This window comes from Natator depressus, chromosome 2 (genome assembly GCF_965152275.1).
Source record: "Natator depressus isolate rNatDep1 chromosome 2, rNatDep2.hap1, whole genome shotgun sequence".
Classification (NCBI taxonomy): Eukaryota; Metazoa; Chordata; order Testudines; family Cheloniidae; genus Natator; species Natator depressus.
Window position 1 is genome coordinate 210,374,028 of NC_134235.1, and position 20,460 is coordinate 210,394,487.

The following is a 20,460-nucleotide window of genomic DNA, read 5'->3' on the forward strand; positions in this document are numbered from 1 at the left end:
CTCATTCCTGTTATCGCTTTAGGGGATATCATACAACTTGACACCAACATTTAAGCTTTGAAAATTACGAGCTCATCTATTTCAAATGGGATGGCACACGTTTCCAAGCCTTTGCCATTACTTATGATGGGAGACAGGATGATCACTTTTTTGTTCAGATATTGATATTGCATAAGCTGCTTCTTCTTCTTCTCCTTTTTTTTTTCCTGTTTCAGAATGAAGAACAAATTTTGGTATTTTGAGTTTGGCACTTCTGAAACTTTCTCGGCCACCTGCAAGAAGCTGCACGAATCTGTAGAAATAGAAGTAAGGAACTAATCAGTGCATGTTACACTATAAAATGTTTCTGGTTTGACTGGAATGCAGGGGGTGGTGGGATGGGGAGGGCAGTGCAGAGTGCCCAGATCCAATAAGACAAAGGAATGCACAAGGTTTTGATCTCAGATCCCAAAATATTATTTTTGTCAAGTCTATTTGTGGTGTGGGACAAAGTTCAGTTTGATGATTAGTGAGGTCTTAATACAGTAGAAGAGGGCAAGAGGGGAACTATAACTTTAGAAATCAATAGGGAAGTAACTATCGCTGGGTCAGATAGAAAAATGAAAGATTGTCAGAGGGAGGGAGAATTGCTGCAGCATTAAAATAAAAAATCTTATTATTTCTAGGTCCCAAGTTTTTGTAACCTTTAAAACTCAATTCACTAAAATTGTACTTGCTTTCCTGGATAAAGGTTAAAGAATAAATTTTTTTTTTAATCATTCCCCTTCATTAACTACTTTTTCCTCTTTGCACAAGGGGCCATCTTACCATTATACATCCAAGGTTATCTGAAAAGGCACCCTTGATAGATGTGGACGGAATAGGCATTAAAAATGTTAGATCAGGGAGTTTCGATAGTTTCGATAGTGTAAGTGACTGATGGGGGCTGTTAGTCACATTACAAAAGTAAGGTGAAAAAATATAATATAATTAGAAATATAAACCTGAGGATGTAAGTTATAATAATTCAAACATTCCTCAAGAGGATTGAGCCCCTTTTCTATTCTGATAATAATGGCAAAGGGCCCAGACTCGCTTTTTGCGAAGTCAATGAGATATTTTGCCACTGATGGTAGGATGAGTGGGCCCAAAATGTGTGATGAAAGGTTATTAGGGCCTGATCCAAAGCCTGCTGAAGTGAATTGAAAGACTCCCATTGACTTGAGTTGAATGGGCTTTGAATACTAGGACCTGATCTACACCTAAAACTTAGGTCAACCTAGTTATGGTGCTCATGGGTGTGAAATTTCGTACCGCTGAGACACATAGTTAAGCTGACCTCAGCCCTGGTATAGATACCACTAGGTTGACAGAATAATATTTCTGTTGATCTAGTTACCACCTCTTGGTAAATTTATTACAGTGATGGTAAAGTCCTTTCCATCACTGTAGCAAATGTCTACAGGACACCACCAAAGATTATTAAGACTGAATTTCTGAGGCTTATGAGGCCTGGGACTTACTTAGTTTGTTGTTAGGTTGAAAGGCAGATTTTTTGCTTGTGAACGTTTTTTTGCTTCAGAAAAATAAATTGGATGTTACTGCCAAATTGCCATTTCTCCTGAAATTAGGAGTATTTATATCTTGCTCTTGAAGCAGATATTTTATACCTAATTTTGATTTTGAAGGAAATGCTTCATATTCAGTTCTAAATACAATTAACTTGAGAAACATTTTCCTAAATATTTGGGGAACTGACTAGCAGGTTTGATTTTTAAATGTGGGTCTTGGTATCTAAATCTCAGATACACTGTAATTTAGCAGAATATAAAGCACAGGAGCAGGTTTTTGTCCAATGAACAACTTTCCACCCAGCCATTACATAAGTTCTGTGCCTAGTAAGAGTTGATCTCCTTAAACACAGAAGCTATATAGGTGACCATATATTTTTACATCCCGCATACTCAAAGTTAAATGAATTTCCATCCAGTCTCAAAATGGTGGTAAATTGGAGTCTTTAAATTATTATTATTAAATTCAAGACATTAGAGTTTCATTATATTGTGTGTACTTGTTTTTATTCACTTACTGCATGATGGTTAATATCATTAATGCTCAAGAGAGGTACCTGAGCAAACCAAATAGAAATGGACTCCTTAAAATTGGGTAGTGGGAATAAATTATGCACAGCTATTACCTTGAAAAATAGGTTTCTCTTACACTAATAATACCTAACCGTGTATTTGTATTTTCTTCTGTTTTGTTCTTATATTATAAGCATTTATGTTACAATGTGTTTTCATCTGGTTTGTTACCTGCCGCCCTTTGCTCAAGGATCTCACTGCAAATGAGACCTTGATGAATAATACCACATTTCACTTTGTGAATAAAACACACAGAGTGCATTTGCTACAGAGCCAAATGTTATGTGAACAAAGCCCACGAAGATTAGGGATCTGTATTTCTGAGCTGGGAGAATGTAATCAGGCATTTTACGGGCAAATATTAGTTCATCCTTATATTTGGTTTCTAACTTAATTAAGCCTGGCCTTCCTAATTTGCACTCGGATTTCTTAAGTCCTGTACTTTCTTTTCTGTACAAGATGAATAGTACATTTTAAACCTCAAATTCGTACATGAAAATCCATGTGAAGGTGACAGGAAAAGTCAGTAGTTCAGGAAAACAGCACATGTTCAAGTGCTGTCCTGAATAGGAATGCTTTTCTGAATCGGGGCCCCAAAAGACAAGTCTTCTAAATGAGAAGGAAAGCAATTTTATGGAGGAAAATGGCAATCTGTAAAATTAGTTTTCTTTCCTTTGTAATTTGAGTTGTTACCAAAATTAGACTTAAACCTTTATAGTGTGTCCTGGGCTATCAGCTTCTCCTCCATAAATACCTTTTTATATAAAAATGAGCAAGATTAAGTGACAGTATGGTGTGGCACAGTATTGCACTTATTCAGAGTCTATAGCCTTCATTCTCAGTTCTTTTCAGTAAACTAAATCACACTTGATAGCTTCACTCTAAGACAGATCTAAAATGTTCCAGGCTAATGAATGTAATAGAAAAGCTAACACAGAAAATTGGACTGCATCCAAGAATGGACCCAAAAGGAACCAGAAAAAAACTACTATTTTCGATTTTATATAGACAAGATATACATCTAAAAAGCATGCTGTTATATTAACAATACCTTTACATTACATGAAACAGAAAAAAATAGGAACAGAATACAAATGTGATTTGTTATTTTAGAATATGAATGTATTAGGGCAACAAAAAGCTACCTATAGAGCAAACTCCTTCTCTGTGTATGAACAAAAGAAATCCTTCTTTACTAATTCCGAAAGTAACTCATCACAGTGGGATTCTGAGGCCTAGTCAAATAATTGTCTTAGTGTACTACCTGCTGTGTTCAATATTGAGTGAAAATGGAAGTGAGGCCCCTGCACCATCTTATTTTACAATTCTTCTTTTATTTAAATAATTCCAGTCGGTTTGGGGGACGCCAGACCTTTATAAATTAACAGCAGGGAAATACCAAAGGTGTCAGATTGCATATTTATCATCTTTTTCGTGTAATACTTAAATATGTATTAAGAAGTGACTGACATAAATTAGGCAGATTTCAGAAGCCACAGGCCGTGGCTTGTAGAGGACCCCCTTCTGCTTGACATTTCATCCTTGTCAAAGATCAAATTATTTTAATTTAGGCTGCAAATTATAAGGAATGAAGACTTCTTTGTGGGAATTCCCTGTGGTAATCTGACTTTTGTTGTTACTGCTGCTTGTCAGTGTGCAAAAGATATAATATGCATGCAAATAAGGTTAAAAAATATGTACTATCTAATTATCCAGCCAGTACATTCCACTTGAAGACAGTGGGAGGCCTGACACACAGTATGTGTTTGATTCATTGAGGCCTGCAGGGTATTTACACAAGATTACTTTTAATTATGAAATTAATATCTGTTTATCTAGAATGTATAGCAGTAAGTAAGTATACACATGAGCAGAATTTTTTAGTAAAATAAATCTTTATCTTTAATACATATAAAATATAGAAAAACCATGAGTTTTCTTCCAAAATGACATTGAAGACAGTCATCACCTTTTTTTGAAAGTCAATAAAAATGTGCCATTTCTGTTATACTTGTTGCCACAACTGCCAAGTCATTTCAAGACGTCATTGCATCTTACCAGCTTCCCTCACTGAATATTTTACGTGGCTTTAAACTTTTTAATTTTGTGTGAGAAAATATAAAAAGGAAGCCTTTCTATTGTGATTGCTCTTGTCTCTTCTCTAGATTTGTAATATTGTTAAAAGCATTTGAAAAAGACAGAGGGGTATACGCTAAGTATGGTTTGGTTTTGTGCTTTGGGTGAGTTACAGGATAAGTGAACAATTGGGGCAGGGATGATCATAATTACATGTAGCGGGTTCTTTTTCTTGGTAAAAGCCTTAATAAAGGCTTAATGTTAAGCAGAGAAAGAAAATGACAGTGGCCTGTAGAGCAGTGAGCTACCAGATGTCAATGAACTCTCACTGAACCATATATTTTTTTCTAGATTTCTTCCTGGTAATTATATATTGGCATTCCAAATTCAGGCCATAATCCTGCATTTAAAATGTACAAGTGGGTCCCTGTAGCTATGCAGAACCCCACTGAAAGGGCTTGATGAAAGTGCAGGCATCCCCTAGCATATTGTAAATTACAGAACCGGGACCTAACATATTCATGCAATATATAATAAAGCATGTGGTTATGCCAGGATGTGTTGTGAGGCATGAGGCTAGTGTGCAAATAACTTCAGCCAATATGGAAATGTGGATCCTGGGGACTTTCGATGACTCAATGAATTAATAAATGGATATGAAGCCTTTGCCCCTGTAATGGGTGCAAATATAACCCAAGTTGTAGTAACCAAAAGTTGTTTGTTTTCTATCCGATTGCTGTTCAGTTCCTTGCTGTAGATGGAATGGGTTAGTGGTCTTGGTCTGGTTCCTAAGGGAATATGTGTCTGTATTGGAAAACCAGCACTACATTGTATGTGTATTGGAAGTATCGGCTGAGAAGCCAAGGACTGAATGAGCAGAGGAACTAAATTATCTTCACACCCCTCAATCTACCTCATCTTTAGGAGATGTAAACAGGGCAGTGTGTAGTGACTCCTGTTCTAAATAGGTTTCCTGTTCTCTGGATAAACAGGGGAGTTTTCTGTTTAGGACTTTCCATCTGGCATCTGTCATGAGCACTAACTTTCCTAAAGAGATAGCAAAGAAGCCAAAGTGGGACTCCTTATATCACTTTCAAGGAAAGCTATTATATTATTGAAGAAACTGATTTTTAAAGCAGAATAGAAGTTTCCTTATGGCTCTACTGGTAGCACTTTGCTCCTGGCCAAGAAGATCTTTGGTTTATCTCCAACATGGGCTCATTCCCAATGATTTGACTGCTGTATAGTGCTAAGCAGGTGTATGCTATTCGTCCGTCAGATGTGGTGATAAATTTAAGTCCTCTAGAACAGCAGTTCTCAAACTTTAGCAACCCAAAGACCCCCATTTTGATTTTAAAAATTTGGGGACCCCCAAGTCTTCCCCCACTCAGCCCCAGGCCCTCGCCCCACCACACTTTCTGAAGGCCTCACCCCACCTCTTCCCACTCCACCCCTGTCCCTCCTCTTCCCTGCCTCTTTCCACTCCATCCCAGCTACTTCCCTTCCCTCCCAGCACTTCCTGCATGCTGCTGAACAGCTGTTCCCTGGCATGCAGAAGGCGCTGGGAGGGATGGGGAGGAGGTGAGGGAGGAAAAGAGAAGAGTTGATCAGGTGGGCCCGCAGACCCCCAGGGGTATGCGGACCCCAGTTTCAGAAACGTTGCTCTAAAGGTTAATTTAAATTTTAAAAGTAAATTAATGTTTAGAAAAGGGTTTTGATTACCAGCAGTGGAGGTGTCAGAAACTCCATGAAGTCTACGCAGGGACTTCCACTGTTGCTACTGATCTTACGTGGAAAGTGCTCAGATACTATGGTGCTGGGCAGCAGTATAAAACCCTAAAATAGAAAAAGTGTTTCTCTGGCACAGACAGATTATTGTGAAGGTAGTTTTTGCCATATGGATATTTGTCCAGTAAGAGCTGTAGTGAGATCATGAACACGTTTCACATCAGTCAATGCATAACCATCAGATAACAACCTTTCACTGCCAAATAGTTCCATATTTAAGCAAGCAACCTGGGGATGAATAGTAATCATATCCACATTCTGCCTTCTGAACCAGGACCTTGTACTCTTCTTCCCAGCTCATAGTTCCTTTCCAGGTATGATATATATTTTAGTATTAAACAGGAGTATGTATTTGACAGTAGGAGGAATGATGAAGGAAAAAAAACAACTGGTAGGTAGAACATTCTGATTTCTCTTTCTGTCTTACTGCTTTCTCTCTTTATTTCTTTGTTTCCTTTGCTAATCAGTGTGATGGAATTCAGCTAGACTTAATCAATATTTCTCTGGAAGGAATTGCCATTCTGAACATTCCAAGCATGCACGGTGGATCAAATCTTTGGGGAGAGACCAAGAAAAGACGTAGCCATCGTCGAACTGAAAAGAAGAGGTTGGATAAAAGAACCACTGTCACAGATGCTAAGGAATTGAAGGTTGCATGTCAAGGTAATCTTCAGATTAAAATGAATAGCTGGTTCTAGACAGTCAAATAACTTATAAAACTATAATGCTATATTCCTCCTTATCGAAACTAAGTGTGGCTTAAAAAAACAAAACACACACACAAACACAAAATGCTGCAGCAGTGCACTGGCATAAACACATCTACACTGATAATTGCAATCTGTGTGCAAACCTAGATAGGACGTCACATGTGAAGCAGACTAAACAACAACGTGGAGCACTGCTGTTCTATTCTGTAGAAAAAGTGCTTAATGCTACAGAAGCCAGATAAAAGCTACTCATGAATAACACTCTACATACAATTTGGTTTCAGGGACAGACATGCCCCTATTCTGACAGAATTTGTCCTCCATAGCCATGGAGCTTGTCTCATCATGGTAATAATGAGGATCTGCTACCATACCTGGATCTTATCTGCACTCCCTGATTATATACACTGCAGTTTGCCTGCCAGCTTTCCCTTCTATTTAGTCATTACTCATTTTTATAGAGATCTCAGGATTCAGTCCTAAGATTTCATTATTAAAAGTTATTTCTGACAATCATTGTAGTAAATAAGTGTCCATTTTACTTGGTGGGAGCTGGACGGCATTCATTGTAACACAACATTAAATATTACAAGTTAAGAAGTTTAAATCAGTTTTTCTCCAATTTTTGCATTTTGTGGACCACTTTCTAAAAGAGAACTTCTTATGAACCCACCTCCCCACACAACCCTCCAACATTTTGGTCTAAAATATTATTTGGTACAGACCACATGGAAGGGTTCTCAGACCACAGTATGATACTATTGGCCTACAGTTATCATCTATGTACTCCTTCTTTTCCTCTCTTTGTATTTTTCACTTTCAAAGAGAAAGATCCCTTACCCCAATGGGTTAAAACATTCAAAAGGTGTATTTCTCGGTAAGCTTGATAAAACTCAGGATTTTTACATTCTGATTTTATTTCAATCCTTTTACTTTTGCTGCTTCTCTAAAGATTCTAAATATCTGGGTTTTTTTTCCCCCAGATCTGGTACTCTGACATTAAACTTTTTTTTAAGTCCTTGTTTGTTCATGACACTAGTATGGGATATATTGTAGCTTTAAACCACTACCTGACTGGGATGAGAAGGCAATGTGTATTGGCAGAAGTTTACTGAGGCATTGTCTTTGAAGAAGGCACAAGGACTCTGGGATTGCTGGGGGACTGGCCACAACAATGGTATCTCCTGTGCCCATTAGCAGGGTGCAGCATGTTTCCTTCACCCCGTCCTCATTTTAGCGCTGCTCTGATAGTCCAGTTGGAGCTGGGACAGCTCCATGGTGCTACCACACCTTCCTACCAACTACAGAGTTTCTACTGCTGCTGTCAATCCTAGAATCCCTTGTTTCTTGAACACCAAGAGAAAAAAGATCACAATTGTGTGCTTGGTCCACCGACCAACATAAGTTTCACCGACAAAAGTGCTGGTGTGGACAGTGCTGTGCCAGCAGGAGAGGCTCACCTGCTGACATAGCTAACACCATTTGTTGGGGGTGGTTTAATTATGACGGCAGCAGAGCCGACTTGCCAGCAAAAAGAGGCTACACAGGAGACCTTACAGCGGCGCAGCTGTAAGGTCCAACTGTGCCATTGTAAGGTCCAACCGTAGTGTAGGCATAACCTAACAAACAAAGGGATACAGAGCCTTTCACATCAAGGGCAGCAATTCACATGCCTTTCAAATTGGTATGGGTGAAAACTGTAGTAACCTCTCAGGTGTTTGAAGATCTGTCTCGAATGGGATAGCAGTTTCAGTCTAGTGACTGGTGGATTTGTCTCCATGTTACAATAGTAATTATTACCCTTTGTTTACGTCCTTGTTGGCAGTCTCAGCAGAGATATCAAGGACTGAATGAAGAACACTAGTTACCTTTAAAGGTGGTCCCTCCATGTCAGTGTTCAGGAATGTTGCTGGGTAGTGCGAAGAAGTTTGGAATGTCACTGGCTGTGTTGTTGTATCTGTGACTCTGCTTCCAATCTCAATCGAGTACCTTTCCCAAGCCTTGTATTAATGTAAACATTTAAGTCTAAAGTAAATAGTTAGTGGATAAACCCTAGTGGTTACCAGATATGAAAAAAACAAATTTGTGAGATGAACAAATGTATTTTCAAGTTTCAAAGAGCTTCTTTTAAAGGACAGGTGTTTTTAAGTGTGTGAAGAAGTACTTTGACTATACATTTAGAATTTATAAAGAGCTTTGGTTAGCTAAGGTGAAAAGTTTAAATCAATCAGCTATCAAAACAGCTGACTTCCTGTCTGTTCTCAGACAATGTGATTCCTTTGCTAGCTGGAGAATAGTATGTCCTTGAGTCACATCTTGTCTTAGATTAGTGTCTTTTTAAAATACATTTTAGTTACTTAAAGGCTTGTGTATTTTTAGTTTGGAGCAAACATTTCACAAAATGTTAAGACTTCTGCTGAAGTTTGTACTGGTAGTTTGAGAACCAAATACACACCTGCATGTTAATCTTTGTTCATTTATTTACTTAGTCTGAATAAATATCCTTTCAGCTGGTTTTATATCCAAACACAGCATCTAATCACAAGACCTAACTAAACAGCCACACTTTATACAAAAATATTAGCTAACAAGGCTTTTATAAGGATACATATCTGATTTTCCTGAAAATCTAATTCTCCTAATTAGGACTTTTGAGCAGTATTGAAGCTCATTTTTGGTATTATCAAATAATAGCAATGCAACTGTGTCACTAAAACTGTGGATCAATCTGTGTGTCATTATAAATCCATGCTTTTGTGATTTTATAACTTGACCATAAAAATGTGCATTGGGCTGAAGCTTGGCGCACACAATCTGAATCCTGGAACGATTAACACTGTCAACACTTAAGACTGGATTGTGACTATGCAATCTTCCCTGAATAAGAGGCATCATGTTGCTTCACTTACCCTGAAGCAGGCCAGGAGACAGATTGTGGGACTAAACTGCATTAGGTTTATGTTTGGTGCAGAATATGTGGCCTCATGCATGCAGCAACACCACTTATTGAAGGGGGAGGAGCCAAAGCTCTACCTACTCCTGGCCCCTCCTGCCCACTGGGTGTGGGGGGGATGTATTTATTCTGTGAAGACTGCTTCCTCTCCTGCGTTGCTACTTGTGATGGAGATAGCCAGCATAAGGGAGTAAGGTGTCACCTTATACTTCTTGTGTGCTGCCATACTAGCCAGGCCATAATTTTCCCCCTTAACTAGAAAGAAGAAGAAAATCAAAGAAACATAGGGCTGGAAGGAACCTTGAGAGGTCATGTAGCCTAGCCGCTTGTGCTGAGGCAGAACCAAGTATATTTTGACCATCCCTAACCAGTGCTTGTCTAACCTGTTCTTAAAAACCTCCTGTTTTGGGGATTCCACAACCTCCCTTGAAAGCTTATTTCAGTGCTTAATTATCCTTAGAGTTAGAAAGTCTTTCCTGATATCTAACATACATCTCTCTTGCTGAAGATTAAGCTGATTACTTCTTGCCTTATCTTCAGTGAACCTGGAGAACAATTGATCAGCATCCTCTTTATAACAGCCTTTAACTTAACTGAAGACTGGTCCCCTGAGTCTTCTTGCCTCAAGACTAAACATGCCCAGTTTTTTTAACCTTTCCTCAAAAGTCAGATTTTTCTGAACCTTTTATCATCTTTGTTGACCTCCTCTGGACTTTCTCCAATTTATTTGCAAAACAGTCCCATTATTAAAATCTATGAAACAAAAATTGAAAAGTTAAGTTCTTCACTGGGGTGCATGAGTGCAACTCCCACTGATTTCTATGGGAATTGTGCAAGGATGTCAGAGAGTGACATTTGGCACTAATATTTTCTACTTGTAACTGGCTTTGATAGATATAGATAGCATATTTCAAGAAAAGTTTCTAGAGCAGAAATGCACATGCTTATTAATACATGATTGAGTTAGGAAATAATTATTATAGTTTCTCTTGTGCAAAATCCATTTTATTATAAAGACCTAAATACCGATTTAGTTGGCAGTCTAGAACAGCTAGAGGATTTGGTGAACATTTTGCTTTGGCAAAATTTTCATATGCAATATTTTACTAATCAGATCCCCAGGCATTAACAGATCTGTGAAACGTCTACACATTACTGATTATTCTAAGGACAGCATTTTAGCTGTAACTGTGAACCATCTTTCTTTCTGGAGCTTAGACAAAATCCTTTAACATTATTTGGCCAAGATTTTTCTTTATCAATATACACAAATATTAATAAAAGCCAAGAATCAATGTTTTACAGAAGGTGAACCTATGGCATGTAGACTAAAATATGAGCTTGGACATATAACTGTAAACAACTGAGCTACCTGCTTTTTAGCAAATGACACTCACTCAAAATATAGATTATATTATGACACTATATTTTCCATGAAAGATACACCAATTCTGTTAGGTGATATAACAACAATGATTATATATTAAATTCTCTTCCTGCCAGAAATGTTAAATCAAGTTCTCAAACCTTTCCCTGTTTTCTTTAGTATTTGTGACAGAAGGAAATATATTATTGTAGGAATTGCACTGCCAAAGTTTTTTCTTTGGGTGAGGAAAAATATTTGTTTTGTTTGCTGAATCTTATTTGGAGACCAGTCCCAACTGCTCAAGTTTATTGGGAGCCTAATTTGGTGCTGGATTATGTTAAGCACCTCACTGAATCACACCCTGGGGCCCAATCCTTCAAACACGCACGTACCTTACGTGCGCACACACACACATATAACTTTACTCACATGAGGAGTCCCATTGACTTCAATGGGACTGCTCATGTGAGCAATGTTTATAAGCATAAGTCTCTTCAGGATTAAGGTCTTAAATTATAAACTCTTCAGGATAGGATCATTTCTTCCTGTGCACCTTGCACAGCAACCCGCATACTGATGTTTAACAAAATGTTAAGAAAAGGGAAATCAAATTGAACAGCTTGACAGCAAAACTGTAGTGAGCTACTAGCCAGAGGCTTCTTAAATTTAAGACAATGCATGTTCATGGCTTAATTCAGCATTTAGATATAAACCAAGCTCATGGCCTATGATTCAATAACTCTGGGTGAAAATTTGTGTTGATGTGCTTTCTCTATTATGAATTTCTGGATGGAAAAGCAGAAGCCATAGAAATGGAGCAACATCTGCCAAGACAACATATACACAGTCACAAAAATGGGAAGATGCTGAAGCAAGGGAAAGTGACAAGGCCGCAGGGGAACTCAACAGCAGCCATGTAACATGGTGGTCTGCATCTTTAAGGGCCAGGGCGCCTGGGGCCGGCCAGTCTGTTTGATTATCAGACCCAGATGAGAAGAGGTTACATGCCCTCTATAAAGGGATCAGTTGACACAGGTTGCTGGAGGAAAGTTGGCTCCTGTGAGTAGCTCTGGAGCAGAGGAAGTGGGTAGCAGAGTGAAAGGCCTCTGGGTCCTGGCAACCTACTTTGTTTTGTGTTTGAATTAATACAGTAGTGCCCTGGAGCAAGAGCCTCAAAGACTCTGTGTGGCAGTGAGTCTTTAATGGGACAGGGAGATAGGCCAGCAGCCTACATGTGGTGGAGAATACAGGCAAGCGATTAGCTCTTTGAACTTAGGGGAAGATGAGGCAACAGCTAGTCTGAAGCTAGACTAGGTAAGGCGGCCCTGCTGTAAGCCATAAAAAGAGAAAAAAGAATACTCAGTACAGCTAACATGCCAACAGCAAGGTAACAAACCCATCCAAGCATCCAAAAGAGCTAGGAATGGCAGGAATTCTCAAGGGTAAGCTTGGAACGCTTAATGGGTCTACAAAATCCTCAACAAGCCTTGTTTTGCGGGGAAATTTTAAGTTACTGCATGGTTATTTTCAGTGCTGTCTGAATTTCAAGCTTTGAATCAGAGTGTTGACTTTGGATCAGAAAGTTGTTCCAATGGTTAATTATTCTCACTGTTCAAATAATTTATGCCTTATTTCCATTCTTAATTTGTCTAGCTTCAGCTTCCAGCCACTGGATCATATTTTACCTTTCTCTGCCAGATCAAAAATCCCATTATCAAATATTTGTTCCCCAAGTAGGTACTTATAGACTGTGATCAAGTCACCCCTTTACCTTCTCTTTGTTAAATTAAATAGATTGAGCTCCTGGTGTCTGTCACTGTAAGGCAGGTTTTCTAAACCTTTAATCACGCTCATGGCTCTTTTCTGAACTCTGTCCAATTTATGAACATCCTTTTGAATTGTAGACACCGGAATTGGACACAGTATTCCAGCAGTGGCTGCAACAGTGCCAAATACAGCGGTAAAATCCTCTATGCCTACTCCTCTCCTAATCCCCTGGTTATGCATCCGAGGAATGCTTGAGCCCTGTTGGCTACAGCATTGCACTGGGAGCTCTCATTCAGCTGATTATCAACCACAACCCCCAAATCTTTTTCAGAGTCACTGCTTCCCAAGACAGAGTCCCCATCGTGTAAATATGGCTTACATTCTTTGGTTCATAGATTTAGCCATATTAAAGCACATAGTGCTTGCTTGTGCCTGCCTTACCAAGCAATCCAGATCACTCTGTATCTGTCCTCTTCATTAGTTTCCACTCCCCCAATTTTTGTATCGTCTTCAAACTTTATCATTAGGGCCCTACCAAATTCTCGGTCCATTCTGGTAAATTTCAGTGATGGGATTTTAAAAATCTTAAATGTCATGGTTTCAGGTATTTAAATCTTAAATTTCACAGTGTTGTAACCATGGAGGTCCTGTCCAAAATGGGATTATGGGGGTGGGGCAGTGCAAGGTTATTGTAGGGGAGTCATGGTATTGCCACCCTTCCTTCTGCACTGCTGGTGGTGGCAGGGCTGCCTTCAGAGTTGGGCGGCTGGAGAGTGGTGGATGCTGGATGGGAGCCGAACTCTGAAGGCAGCGCTGCCACCACCAGCAGTGCAGACGTGGGGGTGGTATGGTATGATATTGCCATCCTTACTTCTGTGCTGCCAGCAGAGGTGGATCTGACCTGGCTCCCGGAGTGGCCCACGCAGAGGAAGAGGAAGTCCCATCCTTCTGCAACCGGGTTGGGACTAGCAGCTGAAGCATGGCACACGGTAGGAGCCCCCGGTTGGTGTGACCCCAACCCTGCCCCTCCCCAGCACTCAGGGGTTAAAGGATCCTTGGGCTGCCTGTGTGTGTCACAATGCCACCGCTGACCATGGTGCCCTGGGCAGTCACCCATGTCACCCAATCATAAGGCGATCCCTGCCCCCCTGCAAAAAAGTGATGACCGTCTCCCTCCCCCCATATCATGCCACCCTCACTTCTGTGCTGCTACTGGTGGCGGCGCTGCCTTCAGATCTGGATGCCTGGGAGCAGCCACTGCTCTCTGGCCGCCCAGCTCCGAAGGCAGAGCAGATGGGTGGCAATACCATGAACCCCCCTACACTAGCCAGATTTCACAGGGGAGATCAGATTTCATGGGGGAGACCAGATTTCACAGTCCGTGACACATTTTTCACAGCCATGAGTTTGGTAGGGCCCTATATATCATTAATTATGTTATGTTTTCTTCTAAGTCTTTAATAAAAATGTGAAATGACATAGGGCCAAGAATCAATCCCTGCAGGACCCCACTAGAAACACATGTCCAGTGATGAGCCTCCATTTACAATTACATGTTGAGACCTATCTGTTAGACAGCTTTTGATCCATTTAATATATACTGTGTTAATTTTATATCTTTCTAATTTAATCAAAACATCATGCGGTTCCAGGTCAAATGCCTTATTCAAGTCTAATTATATAACATCAGCGCTATTACCTTTATCACCCAAACTTGTAATCTCATCCAAGAAAAGATACAGAATCTACTTTCCATAAATCCATGTTGATTGACATTATATTATCCTCCCTTAATTCTTTATTAATCAAGTCCTGTATCAGTCCTGTATTATCTTGATGGGGATTGAAGGGGAATGACAGTCTGATAATTGCTCAAGTCATCCTGTTTACCCTTTTTAAATATTGGCACATTGGCTTTCTTGTAGTCTTCTGGGACTTCCTCAGTGTTCCAAGACTACTGAATCAGAATTCATGGTCCAGCGAGCTCCTCAGCCAGCTCTCTTAAAACTCTGGAATGTAAGTTATCGAGATCTGCTTATTAAAAAATGTGTAGTTTAACATCCTCCTGAGATTCTAGTGGAATAGAAGACTGTTATCATATAATCCGATGAAATCATCTGTTTTTTCCCCAAATACAGAGTAGAAATATTTATTGAACACTTCTGCCTTCTCTGCATTATAATCGATAATTCTACCATTTCCATCTAGTAATGGACCAATACTATTGTTAGGATTATTTTTGTTCCTAATGTACTTTTAAAAAATCCTTTTTATTGTCCTTAACTCTGCTGGCCATAGATTTCATTTTGTGTTCCTTGATTCCCTTATCAATTTTCTACAATTCCTAGTTTCAGTTTATATTAATTACTATCAACTTCTGTTTTCTTCTACTTGTTACATTTATTTTTATTTTTTCAGCTACAAAATGAGATGAAGATACTTTATGAAGATGCTTGTTGCATGCTAAAGCTAATTGAATATATGACTTGACTCTCCTATCTAGGTACTTTAGAACATACACTTATTATATGGATTGATAGAAATAGACACACCTGCTGTTGTCTATTTCACCAATATTATTAGTCAGTTTTCTGGGTTATTTAGAGGAAATAATTTAGAGGAACTTGTTTTAAATTGGCTAAATATAACTCAAGTGTCTGTTTCAGAACCGTAAATGATACACTTGGCATCCAATTTCCAGTAAGCAGAAAAATTTCCAATCATTTAAATTCAGTGACTAAATCAATTAAATGTTGAAGCAAGGAAAGAATTGCATATTGTTCCTTAATGTAAAAAAATATTGGAAAAAAAGGATTATGGCAGATAGAATGTCTCAGTTCACAGAAGAGCTATGCATACTGATGTTGGATTAGCTTCATTGACTGAATGTAGAGTGGTCAAATAATCAGTTGATTGGAAATTCATTGTTGGGGCCCGTGAGTATTTCAAGGGAAACTCTAGAATATGATATCCACGGTGTTGCACACCTCCTGTAGAACTTATTTCTGTGCAGTTAATTCTCACACACACACACTTGATACAATATGTTATATCCTTGCATGAACTTCAAAAGCTTGAAAGGTGTGGCTCAAACAACCATTTGATTTGGATGCGTCTCTGAATCTCTTTGGTTTGAAAATTTCACAAATTAATCTGTCAGGAGATTTCCATTATTTCCTAGTTTCAGCTGTTCTGAAAATACTATTAAGGACATCGTTTCTCATGGGTTTTTTTATTTTTTTTTTTCACTTCAGCTTCTGGCCCTGAGTGAAACCAGGAATGCAAAAATACTCAGCAAACAGAAAATCAATATATTTTAATAGCCCTCTCCTCCCCCAAATACTCCCACAAATAGATACATGAGTATTTCAGATGTCATAAAAGATTTGAGTTCATTTTAGTTAGTTCTAATTTTATTTGAACCAGTTTTCCCATCTCTAAAGATGTGTGTGTAAATTTCTACTTTCAACAGTCTCAGATAGGAACTAAAGGGCTTCAACAAACATAGCACATTCAAAATACATTTGTAACTTAAAATTTAAAATAAAACCTGATGAAATTGGTAAAAAATTAGAAATGTTCAACTTGGGAGAGTCCTGATCTAAATTGGACCCAGAGTAAGTAAGACGAGGATTAACCCAGGGTCAATAAATGTATAGTGCTGAAAATGTGTAAAGAAGAGTGCAGAAGGGAAGAAAAAGACAGAAAAAGGCTGGTTGGAAGAGGAGGGAGGAGAGTATGAGAACAAAAAGCACAGTAATGAAAACATCCACATCCTCCTCATCATCTAATGGTGTAACTTGAAAGTTTAATTCCTTGTCAATATTGCATTCTGGTTAGGCTTGGATTCATATAATCATAGAATATTAGGGTTGGAATAGACCTCAAGAGGTCATCTAGTCCAACCCCCTGCTCAAAGCAGGAGATTCCAGTTGAGACTCTCCTGGTTTTTTTCCTTGACGGGTCTTGGGAGAATTTACTGAGAGAGACTGGCTAGAATAAAAAAACTCAGTTTTTAGTATAGTCTTCAAAATAACAATTTTATTTAGAACTCTGAGGTTTTATTTAGAAATTAGAACTTTCCCTTTAAGAGCTGTCCCTTCCAGGTTTATCACTGTTTTGAGAGATTTTCATGCTTCATTAGAATGCTTAATCATGGACATACTTGAAGGTGACAGGTCAGAAAAGATCTTAGTGTTAAAATCAAATAATTATTGTAATGTGTAAACCTTTGCAGTCTGATCTTTTTTCAGCAGTTTCACGAGAGCTGGAGTTGAAGGCCCAGTGTTCTAAGCATCTTGTTTTTTCAATGCCTACACTCACCAGAACGACTGCTTTAAATACCAACAGGGAGGACTCAGTCCTTTATCCTGCTGACATATCTAAACTGTATACCATGTGCTTCATCTGGTGAGTTCTTAAAATCAAAATCCTGTCTGCTTTACATGGACATTAAAGATAGGATGACCGTCTTCATAAGAGAAAGGGTTGTCAAAGGGTCCTTGCTGAAAATATCTTTTCCCCCCTTTCCTCTCCACTGTTGTGCAATAGGCTGTGTGCCAGTTTTCCTCCTGGAAACCAACTTTTCACTGCTGTGGCACTGCATTTATGCAGAGTCTGATTCTGCAGCCCTTACTCACATTGAGTAATTTTCACTCATGCAAGTAGCCCCACAGACCTCAGGAATTGAGCCCAGAGTAACACATTTTTGAATCCCATAGAATGAAAAGTCTTATCTGTGATAATTGCAAAATGGTGACGATTATTCTTATTATTGGGAAGTAGTAGCCTCTTAAGAATTAGAATGACAATCTGATTTGGATTTATATTTATAAAGTGTGTATATATGTTTCTGGGTAGTATATATTATAATTATAAAAAATCCTTTTATTTACAAGGCAATTGAGATTACCATTGTATTATTCCTTTGTATTATCCCACAGAATGTTCCTTTTATTTCAAGAGTTATTCATCGAAAGAGGATAATTATGGTGTATTTCATAGGCTGCCAGAAGGAAAATGTATCGTTGAAAAGTTTCATTTCCCTTAAGTTGCTCATTTTCTATAGGAAGACAGAGCTATTAAGTAACACACATGGCAGAGATTGATTAAAATGGCATAAAGGACTATCTTATTTCTAAGTACAGGGATTTGCATGCATAGCTCCCATGGTTTCAAACAGAAATTCACTCCAGCTACTCTGTAAGGAAGCGGAAGTAAATGGGAACTAGGCAGGAATGGGAGAGCCATGTGCTGCACCAACCCAAAAATGGGGAATAGGCAGTTCTTTATGATCTAAATCAGATACTCCAGACTCTGGCCTGCAATAGGGGATGCAAGTGTTATATACATCCTATGCAAAGGCATGTGGCCACTTGCTTTCTGTAATTATGGACCAAGTCATTTCCTCCCCCTGCAGAGGGCTATATGCCAAAGAGGCCTTCCATGACTCTTATGCCTTATCACTCTAAGTAAACTAGTATTTTCTAAACTGACAGCCAAATGAATACTTAAGAGGGGATATGCGATATAATATATGTCCAGGATCTCCAAAGGGTTTTAATATATTGTACTTGTGATGCATAATCAGTGATGCCTACAATTTCCACAATTCATCCTACATTGGCAGGGTGATGGATTAGATGGCCTGTTTCCCCCACCCCCCCCACCCCCCCATTTCTGAGACACTAGCATTGCTGGTATTTATCCATGTGAAGATCTGAGCTCTGAGTTGAGAACATACTTTGCAGAATGTGAAACTCTCTCATATTTAGCTCTTGCATGTTTCAGTGGAACCCAGGGAAGGCTAAATTTTAGCTCTGATGAGATTCTTTTCCTGTTTCTTCCACACACCAGTCTTTTTTTCTGACAGCATTTCACTGGTGTAGGTTGGCAGCCTGGGAAATACAGAACAGTATAGTGACAATCTAGAATTAAGTGTGCTAAAATAAGAGACAAATAATTGTTACTTTAAAATTTACTGTGCCGTGTAGATATTTGTATAGTAATGTGTGATGTAAACACCCTAGGATGTAACTCCCCTTGGTGTAACTCCATTGAAATTACCAGAGTTATACCACAGACGAATAATGCAGCACGTTAACTAAAAGCAGAATTTTGCACATCCTGCACTCCTAAATGTGGAGCTGAGAAAGTTGGTAAGTTCTAGCTGAGGAAATGCTAATATATAAGAAGTCTCTTTAATAGAGATATTTTTGATAAACCCATAAATATGCAACTTTCCCCCCTACTCTGGCTGTAGTCCCATTAAAATCCTGTTTTTGAAATGGGACTATTGCTGGAATAGAGGACTCTAAGATAAATCAAAAAAATCTCTGATGGAGGTTTTCTTTGTTTAATAATAATAAAATGTATTTTTTTTAAAAAATTGCTCCATTCCACTCTTTTTCTAGGGCTTAAATCTGATCTCTGACTCATGGAGAACAGGAGTAACTCCACTGTTGCAGTAATATTAAATCAGTGTGAGAATAGAAAAAGGCCCCAATCTGTGTCTTAAGTGTAAAATAACCATATTCTATCAAGTGCTTTGGTAAGGACTTTTCCCTTAATTAACAAAATGAAAACATCTGTTGCTTTCTCTGTTAAGCTCTTTTGGTTTCATACCATTTTTATAATACACTTGTCTCTTTGATTCAGAAGTTTTTCAGATATAAGTTATTTGTAAAAGTTACTTTTCTTCCAAATGCTTACAAAAAAGTCAGCAATTAACTAACTATAACAGGTGTTTCCTTTCTTGTGGAAAAGAATGCATATTGATTATTGTAATTTAGATTCCTTTGCGAATTAAGGAATTGTTCTGTTCGAAAACACTGCAAGTGCACAGAAAATAATAAATATGCAGCTTTTAGGCAGAAAGGTTGGATTAATTTAAGACTGAGACTTTGTTAACCCTTTCTAGGTCTTTTTGGCTGTGCGATCTATGAACGTTATGGGTAATTGTTACTAATGAAAGTGCCTTAAAAAGGCATGACATAAGTGCAATCAGGTGTATGTGGGTATGGTTAAAATGCACATTGATATTTTCTACTGCCAAATAGATGCTTTTTCATGGTGATCTTTATATGAAAAGGCAGCAACATCCATCTTTCGTGTTCAATTTGTTTAACAGCAGACAAGTCTCCCATTGAACATCCAATAGTATATTACCCAAACCATTTTCCCATTTAACCCTGCCCTAGATGCCTGAAGCGTAGGGCTAAACTTTCAGAAATACAAAAAGGGTAGCCCAGCAGATCATTTTTGGGCTATTATTTCACATAATCATGTTCTCCAATCCATTCGTGTACAAACTTACTGTTTTTCATTACTTGTTAATAGAAAATGTCCAGTTCTTTGAGTGTTTGTGAAAGGTGTCATATTGACAGCAGTTTAATTCTGAGTAACAATTTCAGATTTTATACAGGATGATGCCAATCATTTAAAAAAAATAGATACAATTATCTGAAAATACTGGTGATGTGAACAAATTTTATTATAGCCTTGTAAGATTGCAAGTTAGGTGCTATTTTCTCACTAGTGCACTGCTCACTTGCCACAACACTGTAGAGAAGAATGGGCGGGAGAGCAGGGGAAGAGAGACTGAGAGCATGCACATACATATGTTAAGTCTCTCTTTTATTGAGTAGTTGAGTTCTTTTGGATTTTCTTTTGTTTGGA

At 38.5% G+C, this 20,460-nt stretch overlaps 1 protein-coding gene across 2 annotated transcripts in view; it reads left to right on the forward strand.

The window, feature by feature from the left end:
- The window catches only part of DGKB (diacylglycerol kinase beta), a 500,582-nt gene that overhangs the window by 396,256 nt on the left and 83,866 nt on the right, over positions 1–20,460 (forward strand). For both annotated transcript variants that reach the window (XM_074945832.1, XM_074945833.1), the window contains 2 exons: positions 216–306; positions 6,455–6,650. In XM_074945832.1, coding sequence (XP_074801933.1) covers positions 216–306; positions 6,455–6,650 — 287 coding nt within the window. The remainder of the gene's footprint in view (positions 1–215; positions 307–6,454; positions 6,651–20,460) is intronic.